Source organism: Gadus chalcogrammus, chromosome 5, assembly GCF_026213295.1.
Source record: "Gadus chalcogrammus isolate NIFS_2021 chromosome 5, NIFS_Gcha_1.0, whole genome shotgun sequence".
Taxonomy (NCBI): domain Eukaryota; kingdom Metazoa; phylum Chordata; class Actinopteri; order Gadiformes; family Gadidae; genus Gadus; species Gadus chalcogrammus.
This window is the reverse complement of record NC_079416.1, coordinates 19,230,989-19,241,151: the sequence shown is the minus strand read 5'-3', so window position 1 is coordinate 19,241,151 and position 10,163 is coordinate 19,230,989. Positions and strand designations below refer to the sequence as shown.

The following is a 10,163-nucleotide window of genomic DNA, read 5'->3' as shown; positions in this document are numbered from 1 at the left end:
TTCTCCTTTTCCGTTGCCATGATCGCCCCGTGGACATTGAGAATGTACACGGGTTTCAAACTTGAGGCAGTTTGTATGTCGTCCAAGAGGGGCTCAGTGGAGCCTGAAGTCCTCGAGCTGTTTGGGTTAACGCTAGCCAACCAACCCGGTTATGGTAAACGGGTAAAGGTTAGGTTTGTGTCAGTGAACGCATTGTTTCAGCTCGAATTTGAACACCAATTGTGGGCGACAGTTCAAGGAAAGAGGGCGGCGTGTTACGACAGATTGACACATTGTGAAACTATTTGAGTAGTCATTGGGTGTTAGCGTTGTAATGAGCAACGTATATAAACATGACCCACCGTGGCGTGATACTGAGAAGTAACCCTCCCTTCGACTCGGAGATAAGCCCAAAACAAACCGCTGCTCTTGCGGCACTCCAAGCCTCAACACGCACCTCTTTACACGGCGTCTCCGGGGGGCGGGGCTTAGACACGGCTGCGTGCAAACAACGACGCTGGAAGCCGGATATGGATTGGATGCGGACGCATTCACCTGCACCGATAATGTCAAATGCTAGGGTACATTGGTTTCGTTGTCTTTTATTTACTATTCTCCTCAGTACTGCGCTGACGGCAGAGGTCTCCCTGTGGAATGTCTACCTGAACTCGGTGAGTGTGCACGGAATCTGGACGCGGGACCGAGTGCGGCTCCCACAATGCTAATGATGCATAGCAGCTGTTAGCTAGCTAGTTTAGCTATCTCATATTTATTAACTCGCTGAGGACAACCGTTGACATGTTTACGGGGATGTGAGCATGCAAAAAAGCGATCTGTATGACGTGCACTTTTCTTTCTTTTTTAATCAAAGACAACGTTAATAAGCGTTACAGTGTTGACAGTGGAGCACTGCCCCTGTAGAGCTCTTGAATAGTAACGTCCCATCCCTATGACCGCCTCCCTACGGGGAGCGTCGAACAGAGCTTGTACATCAAAATACTAATTTGCTTGATTTATTGGTTGTTGTTCATAGTACACCCGTATCCAGAGGTCTCGAGAGTTGTAGCAATGTAAAATCCCAAATAAACGTAAATATACTGTAACCTAGGCTAAACAAAACTTTGTGTGGCCACGTATAATAATAATAATAATAATAATAATAATAATAATAATAATAAATGAAATTGATATAGAGCTTAATATGGTACTCTAAGACGCTTTACATATTGCCCTATCAAAACTATGTAAGACAGACTAGGAATAAAAGAAAAACAGAGGTTAAACATGAAGAATAAGGTGGGAGTTAGGTGGGGAAGGCTAGTGTGAAAAGGTATGTTTTGAGGGCAGATTTGCAAGAAGAGAGGGTTGGAGAGACTTTGATGTGGGAGGGGAGTGAATCCCAAAGGGTGGGGGCAGCAACTGAGACGCGTATCACATGAGACACGCTGTTTCGGTTTCAAACATGAGAGCAGTTTTCATTCCATGATGACAAATATGTTCACGATTATGAATTACTCCACGATGACCAAAACCCCATTGCAACAACGTCCTCCCATGCTTCAAACGTCATGATGAACAAGCCCTACTGGCCACGATCAAATACCATCAGACATTATATGAACCATAGTACCCTTCATCCATGTGTAGGTGAAACCTTTAAACAATTTTTCTGTATCTGAGTTTGTCTTCTTCGTTTGCAGTCGCAAGATGTGGTCTTCCGGAAGACCTTGTATGCAAACACTACTATTTACATGAATTGTAAGTACTAACAAGTCGAACTCTGTACAGCCATAGATGGCACCAGAAGGTCCCTTGTTGTCATGGTTGATCTAAATAAAGTTTCCTTTCTCTTAATGAAGTCCTGGGGCCGGAGGAGTCTGCGCCTTGTGACGCAAACCTGGCCTTCAACATCAGCTGGTACCTCCGCTCCTCCATCTGTTACAACGAAGTCTTCAACACCCCGGTCAGTGTGAACTTTATGTCTTTGTTTCCATCAAGTCAGCAATATATAATATACATTACACCATATTATGGTGCATTGTTTCCTGATGGTTAATTTTGAATTCAGACCACTAGAGGGCAGAAGTAGACCCCCTTTTTTGACATTAGGGCAATGGCTACATGGCTTTGATCAATGATCCTCCCTGATTTTTTTTTTTTACGAGCATCATGATTGTGGTTGTTGAGTTCAATTCACAAAAAAAACGTTTTCATGTTCATTCTGGCACCGCCGTTGATTCGTTAGCCTGTGCAATGAATTCAACGGTTGCGTCGGCCTGCGTGAGCTCACTGGCAGCGTGTTGATGTAAATATCTCCATCTCTTCCTTCAGGACAACAAAGCGATCAACATGTTTGGTCTGGAGAGCATGCTGAAGGACGACTGGAGCGGCTACTACAGCCAGGGATACATGTACTTCGACAACTGCTCCTCTCTCTTCCTGCCCAAGGTCGGCAGCTCTCGGTCTAGGCAGCTGGTGTTGAACACCGATACTTTTTTAAACGTGTACATCTAAATCACTCAGGTGACATACTATACCACCAGGTGTGAGTGTGAATTGCCGTTACAAGCCGTTTTGAAAATCGGCCTCTTCTGACATGAAGTGGGCGTATCCACCTGGATGGCTGATAGACTGATCTGTCTAGCACACTTCATGTCACCTTTTAAATGGACCACACGTTTTGGTTCAATAGACTTATTTATTTATTTATTTATTTCTCCACTCTGCCCCACACCAGGTGTACCACGGAGACTTCAACAGCTACCAGCCCCTCTCCCCACCCAGGGTAAGGTCCCGACCGTAGTCCTCCTCAGAAACCAAGCTAGTCTCCTGGACTCTGGGCTGGCTGGTCTGCGGCTAATGTTGGCTAGATATGTGTGGTTAATCTTGCAATCTTATATCATAAAAGAAATCAGACATTAACAAGATAGTAATTACTAATGCTACACTAGAGTGTACACCCTGTTTTATGTGTTTTCCATTTTTTTCCTCTCAGAGCGATCCCTCCAACCAGACTCTGATATGGATGGAGAAACCGGTAAGCGTCTGGGCTTGTTATTTTGATACTTGACTACGATATCCCAATTTTGGGATAATTCATGGGGATTAACATTTCTGGACCCCCAATCAATGAACCCCAATCTGGGGTTATTATGTTTGAATAATAATCTGGGATTATAATCTGACGGTGGTAGGACATCGGTGCGGTGGCCAAAGCGTGGGAAGACGGCCCATATCTGTTCATCGTGAAGGTCCAGCCCATTGTGCGCCGCGTGGAAGACGGGGAGGACGGCACCTTCTCCTTCACAAGTGAGAAACCTTCCCCTTCTTCTTTCACATGTAGAGTTGTTCCCGTACTATTTTTCCTTCCCGATTCCTGAATTTGAGTATCCGCCGATAGAGAGTATATACCGATGCAGCGTCTAGCATTGTGACTTTTAATAGCCTTTAAGATGACCTCAATTTAAAGTTAGTTTACTTAAAAACCTTCTTTTTTTTCTCCGAACTAGATCATTTACATTTATAAACTATAATTACTGGAGGTAGAATCTGAAGAATTTCCAATACTGGTACAGGTATTGGAACAACTCTTTTTTTTTTTTCACATAATTGTGTCGGAGTGCAAATGTGTCTTTAGAACTGACCTCTGTGGGAACCCATTATTGTGATGTTGCAGCCATGGGTAAGTGATCCTTGTGGTTCCGGCTGATGTATCATCCTTGCTGTGTTGTTTCTAGTGAAAGTGGAGATGAAGGGATCACATGACTATTCGTCCCCTGCTGATTGGCCGCTGATGATGGTACGTGATTCCTTGCATAAATGAAACACTGCATACTCCTAGTGCGTAAAGTAGATTTTGTCAAGTGTAAGGGTGTACTTTGGAGAAGCTAAATTCTCATCACTTTACATCATAATAAAGAGTTAACATTCTACACATTTCAACTACCGTTTATCCATATTTGATTCAATTGAATCACTAGTAAATTAAGATTCTTATTCTTCATTAAATCATCATCACCTCATTAAATTTTTTCATTATTATTTCATGATTCAATTGGTGGTCTTTCAAGCACTTTGTTCCCTCAAATTGTAAGTGTTGGGCACAACACTCCATAAAGTTGTAGGACATTGAAGACCTCTTACCCGCTGTTGCTCCGCCCCCAGTTCTTCATGGTCATGTGCATCGTGTACGTGCTGTTCGGCGCCCTGTGGCTGTTCTGGTCGGCCTGCTACTGGCGGGACCTGCTGCGGATCCAGTTCTGGATCGGGGCCGTGATCATCCTTGGGATGCTGGAGAAGGCCGTGTTCTACTCGGAGCACCAGAGCATCCGCTACCAAGGAGACTTCGGTCAGCGTCCCGTTGGCGGAGTTCAATTCATTCATGTGTCGTTTGTTGAGAGGCAGGTTCGGGCGAGGGGCTGGGGTGTTTTGAGCCGAAAGGTCCCTGGTTGGAACCGCAATGTTTTCGGTTCTACCTGTAGGGTTTCTTTGTGCAAGATACCCCCTCCCTCTATCGGCTCCTTAAAGGGAAAACAAAACGTATTTTAAATGTATTCTCATTGTCCACAGTGATAGGTGCTGCGATATTCGGCGAGTTGCTTTCTGCCCTGAAGAGGTCTTTAGCCCGAATCCTGTTCCTCATCGTCAGTCTGGGCTACGGCATCGTCAGGTAAGTCAAGAGCACCGTAGGCAAGGTAGAGCATCATAGTAACTGTACCGTCGCAACGCTAAGCATGTATGCTGTCAGTGGTTCTCCCTGCTCTGTGAACCAACCTGTTGGATGATTTATTTTCCTCACCTTAATCTGACCAATTCCAGCGTCTTGAGCTATGATTGACTGTTGATCACATTCTCTGATGGCTTCAGTACACGGTGGGAGATGGTCAAGCTTGTTGTTTAATTTGGTCGCAGTCGGTATCAAGCCAGTCATAGAGCTAGCTTGATAATTGTCAGAGCCACGATCTGTCGGAATACAGAAGCCAACCCGCCCCTTCAAGCCATTTGGCCCGTATGATTGGCTGATTCCACTTCCTTGTGTTTTGTCATTGGTGCAGGCCCCGGCTGGGCACCACAGTGCACCGGTTAGCGGCGGTGGGCCTGCTCTACCTCCTCTTCTCCTCCGTGGAAGGCGTGCTCCGGGTCACCGGCGTAAGTCCCCACTGACCCCACGGTCTGACCCCAACATCACCATCAAACACTTTGACAAGAAGCACCATCAAAACCTCAATCAAAACAAACGTGTGTGTGTGTGTGTGTGTGTGTGTGTGTGTGTGTGTGTGTGTGTGTGTGTGTGTGTGTGTGTGTGTGTGTGTGTGTGTGTGTGTGTGTGTGTGTGTGTGTGTGTGTGTGTGTGTGTGTGTGTGTGTGTGTGTGTGTGTGTGCAGGGCTTCAACGGTACGGTGGCCTTGGTGGCTAACCTCAGCCTCTCCCTGATCGACTCCTGCGTCATGTGGTGGATATCCTTTACACGCGCATGGCTGTGTGCCCGCTTTTTAACAGGGACTCTTATTTTGAAAGGATTTACACCCCTGAGCCTTTCGGTCGGTCAATACACTTTTGTACATTTTTTATTAAAATGGTTGATGTTGAAGGGCATTTGATCCATATTCATCAGCATCGTTTGAACCTCTCTTAATGAGATCCTGGGCGAGGGCCGGGGGTTGTCGTGGTGATGGTGCTCTGCTCCACCCGCTGTTTCTCCTTGACCTCCTCCTCCTCCTCCTCCCACATCTTCATCAGCCTGTCTCAGACCACCCGCCTGCTGAAGCTCCGCAGGAACGTGGTCAAGCTCTCGCTCTACCAGCACTTCACCAACACCCTCATCTTCTCCGTGGTCGGTGAGTGTCCTGGAGTGGGGGTCTGTCTGTGGGGGGGGGGGGGGGGTCTCTCTGTTGGGGGGTCTGTCTGTGGGGAGGGGGGGGGGGTCTCTGTCTGTGGGGGGGTCTATCTTTGGGCCAACACTTTGATATCAGAAACGAGATCAATTCCGTGTCTGAGCTGGTCCACTTGTGTACCATTAGTGTGTGTTTGTGTGTGTATATGTGTGTGTGGTTTATAAACATCCGTCTGTGTTGTTTACATGTCCCTCTTCTGTTCTGCGTGTGTCTCCGCAGCCTCCATCATCTTCATCATCTGGACCACCAAGGTCTTCAAGATGGTGGAATGCCAGACGGTAGGTGTGATCGACGTCGGCGGGGGCGACAGCCACACTCTGTTGCCATGACTCCCTCTTTTTATGTACCGCCCGTTGTTGAGTCTCGGGTGATCAAACCTCGGCCACTGTCCCCCCCCCCCCTCCCCCCCCGCAGGGCTGGAGGGACCTGTGGGTGGACGACGCCTTCTGGAGGCTGCTCTTCTCCACCATCTTGCTGGTCATCATGGTGCTGCTCCGGCCCTCCGCCAACAGCCAGAGGTCGGGGGTAAACAGGAAGCGGAGACCCACCGCTCCCTCCCGAATGCCTTGCAGTCCATTTTAAAACCACGGCTGAGAACCGAAGGACTGTTTTTGCCTGAGGCTCTCGTCCAGAGTGTCTTGCTGTAGCACGACGGCATACTATAGCATGGGCGGGGCCAGTGGGAACGTAACCCCTATCCCTGGCAGTGCTGATGCCATGCTCCACTCATTGAGCCACACAGGCTAACTGTTACCAAGTAGTGTCACCGGTAACTTCCTGGTTTAATTAAGTTAAATGTAATCCTCATGATTTTATTAAGGTTAACATCCCGAAACTGCTTAGCAAAACCCACCCTGATCTTGTATCTCGCCCGTCCGATGTTGAGGATGCCCAGTGTGAACGGTAAGGTGGGTTAGGATAGAAACCGGGACGTTCGGGATCCGGTCCTGGTCTCATGCGCTCATCCTCTCTCAGGTTTTCCCATTCACCTCTGATCGACGAAGACGATGACGAAGAGGAGGCCAAGGAACCCATGCTGAATGAAGCGTTCGGTAAGGACGAAATAACTTCTCCCTCCAGAAGCGCATACCCCTGTAGGGGGGGTAGGGGGGGTCCGACATACAGAGACCGCACAGTAACATTGACCCCCCCACCGACACAACCATATCTATTGATGGTAAAAAAAAAGTTTTTTTCTTACCAAGGACTTATCGTATCGATCGAAAAAGACTTCCTTTTGAATATTAAGTTATTGAGGAAGGGCTCTGATGGTGTGCTCGGTATTCTCTCCGCTCTTTCAGAGGGGATGAAGATGAGGGGCTCCAAGCCGGACACCAACGGCTCCCAGAAGCTGCTGAGCAAAGAGGTCCGTCTTCTGAACGCTCCTCCTCCTCCTCCTCCTCCTCCTCCTCCTCCTCCTTCTCCTCCTCCTCCCTCCTCCCGGGCGACCCGTCCAACGGGGCGCCCGTCTGTCCATGCGTGACGTCGGGCTCGGGTCCGCCTCGTCTGACGGTCGTTTGCGGTTTCTGTGTCTTTGTCGTTTCAGGATGAGGATCTCAAGTGGGTGGAGGAGAACATCCCCACCACCGTGGCGGACGTGTATGTATCTCGCATTAGGGCTTTGCATTTAATCTGATTTTAATGGGGGGATTCGAATTTGGTGTCAAACGATCTCCAAACAGATCTCCCAATATAATCGAGTTGAAGGGATTATTATTACAGCTGGATACATATTTGTACTTAATTTTTTTTTTTTTAAGGGGATATTTCAAACAGTTCTCAGTTACAAAGTGTTGTTTGGAGAGAAATGCTAAATAAATGCATCATGTTTTGAAATTCGAAAATAATCGTGATTTCAATATTGAGCGTAATCGAGCAGCCCTATCTCACATTAGTTCGGGGTCGTTGGGTTCAGCGCTTCAGAATACGAGTCCTGTCACTGCGGCCATGAGCATGGTGAACGGATTAGAAATAACCCTGTTTAGAGAGACCCACTGGTATCCAGCCCCCCCCAACCCCAAACGTGTCATCACAGTAAAGAACACTGCTTTGGTTTGGGAGTATTTACCATGTTCGACATTCCCGGCCCTTTTTCCTAACTTGACCTTTCTGACGTAAGTGGATTAAGGTGACTGAATTGGGTTGGAGTTCCTGGTAATCAATGGATCATGTGTTGTACCTCACGGGCCTCGTTTACCTCGTCCGAGCGTCTTGGCAACTGACAGAATGATGGATTCTGATAACATTCAGGCAAGACAGAAAATGACTCTTTACTCTTCTCCCTCTGTCTCTCTGTCTGTCTGTCTCTCTCGCTCTACAGAGCTCTGCCTGTGATGCTGGACGAGGAAGAGGTAAAGTAGCCCACAGCTTCCCATTCAAAGAAACCGCAGTGGGTACCGACCTCCCACAGTGCACCACTTCAGTTCCCTTTGTGCGTTCATCCTCCCTGTTCCCTCCACAGGAAATCCTCAAAACCAAAATGGAGAGATCCAAAATGGAGTAGGAGCGGCAGCTGAGAGGTCGTGACCGGAGAGACGCCCAAAGCATCGCAGCGGCCGGGAATGAAAAGGCAAATTAGCGGAGACGGCATGGAGTGGCTGTCATGTAAATGAGAAACCAAAAAAAAAAGAAGAGAATATGATTTGGACACAGCCTGTGGTTCCTATTTTATATTATTAATATTATTATTTATATATTTTTTGTATTTTGGGAGCTATGTGCCACTGGGCGTGGTTCTTGGTTAGCCTGTCGTTGGCTTCCACTCTCGTACGGCCTGAAGGTTTCTACTGCAAGACGTAGATTAAATCACAACCCATTAAGCTACTCATTCATATCACCTGTTTTGTTTGGCACCAAGTCGGCAAGTTTATTTATTAGTTAATTTATTCACCTTTCAACCCCAAACACACTCAGGCTCCACTGATTGTACTGGACTGGGACCTGGTAGGACCCAGTAGGAAATAACTGGAAATAACTGGTAGGAAATAACGCTCTCACTGCTCTCCCTACGTTGCACATACGACTTGGTGGCCAACCGAGAAACTAACAGAATGTACAAACCTCTGAAGGATCCTATGGGCAATTTATTCACTGGGCGGAAATCTTCTGATATATCTACTTCCTGTTGTTAAATGTTGTGGTAAACGAAACAGATTTGCACTACAACGTTGGACATAATGCACATGATTGAGAACTTTTCTTTCTACAATTAATATATTTTTAATTTCCTAAAGCAGCACGCTGTCAACTGCAGTGCGGTCCCCTGACGGAAACGGGTTCTGTAAATGTGCCGCTGGGTGAAATATTAGGTTGAAGATGATTGGTTATATTTGTACTGTGACCTCGCTGCTGGTGCTGAACCTGAGTTGGTTGTATTTGTTGCGACGCAGATGTTCTGAGGTTAGAGCAATGTGTTTGACTTCCTGGTTTTGGCATGGCAAAAATAAGAAGTCAATGTTTTCCATTTGACCCTTGACCCCCAAATCGCCCCTTCTCCGTCAATCAAGGAATACCTGTATAATAGTCTGGCTTGTAAAAACCTCGTGAAATCTGCTCTAAATTGTGATGTGTTGCACAGAATGATACATGACTTGGTCGTCATCGCTATGGCATTCTTTAGAATTCTTCACTTTCTACAAAGTAACATTTATTTACGTCTTAATTGTGTCTGTCGGATGGTCTTGTCGCAATTTAACCCATGCTTGGCCGATCTCTATACTGTATATGTGCAGATTGAGCACTCACCCTATTGTAACAGAAAAAGGGAATCTTGATCATCCTGTAATTAATCAGGTCTGTCTGACTTCATTTGACAATATTTTATATTTATTTCTCTGTCTTCACTAAAAACACTCCTCCTAAACTGGATGAATCATATGCCGTCCTTCTGCACTCGTCAGAATATGTGTGGGCTTTTGGTGTATATTTATGTTTAATCTTATTTTCATTTGACTTGTTTCTAGAGGAATTGGAGCTCTTGATTCTGGTTGTCTCTCCAAGTTGTTATTAACAATTGAATGATATTGTATGGCTTTTATTTGTTTGTCCTGGAATAAAGTTTTTATTGAAACCTATATTTTGGTCATCACTTTCTGTGCACTCTTTTTAGATGCAAAATACGTATCTATTAAATGTTCTGTGGTTCATAAAAGTAACTTTCTGGGTATACCATATTTCGTTGTTTTTTTCCCGATTATTGGGACGTCAGTGAGTGGATACCTGGCATATTGCAGTGACTACAACTGAATGCCTTGACATAACCGGCCAGCACCCCATCACCTGTTATACTCT

At 46.3% G+C, this 10,163-nt stretch overlaps 1 protein-coding gene across 1 annotated transcript; it reads left to right on the top strand.

Moving 5' to 3' along the window:
* Positions 1 to 40: 40 nt before the first annotated feature.
* Positions 41 to 9,940, top strand: LOC130382330 (transmembrane protein 87A-like). The gene is made up of 20 exons (XM_056590005.1): positions 41 to 650; positions 1,680 to 1,737; positions 1,839 to 1,942; positions 2,311 to 2,427; positions 2,717 to 2,764; positions 2,975 to 3,016; positions 3,174 to 3,288; positions 3,717 to 3,778; positions 4,144 to 4,327; positions 4,549 to 4,648; positions 5,034 to 5,127; positions 5,364 to 5,437; positions 5,710 to 5,816; positions 6,093 to 6,151; positions 6,288 to 6,391; positions 6,849 to 6,925; positions 7,175 to 7,239; positions 7,420 to 7,472; positions 8,194 to 8,224; positions 8,335 to 9,940. Exons 1-20 carry the CDS (start codon positions 333 to 335, stop codon positions 8,374 to 8,376), a joined length of 1,854 nt encoding a protein of 617 aa, XP_056445980.1. The 5' UTR covers positions 41 to 332; the 3' UTR covers positions 8,377 to 9,940.
* Positions 9,941 to 10,163: the final 223 nt, after the last annotated feature.

Bases quoted from the DNA above. Each gene is read 5' to 3' on its own strand.
- LOC130382330 (XM_056590005.1), top strand. From the start codon at position 333: ATGACCCACCGTGGCGTGATACTGAGAAGTAACCCTCCCTTCGACTCG. The intron at 3,779-4,143 runs GTACGTGATTCC...CTCCGCCCCCAG, and splicing joins CTGATTGGCCGCTGATGATG to TTCTTCATGGTCATGTGCAT. The intron at 6,392-6,848 runs GTCGGGGGTAAA...ATCCTCTCTCAG, and splicing joins CCCTCCGCCAACAGCCAGAG to GTTTTCCCATTCACCTCTGA.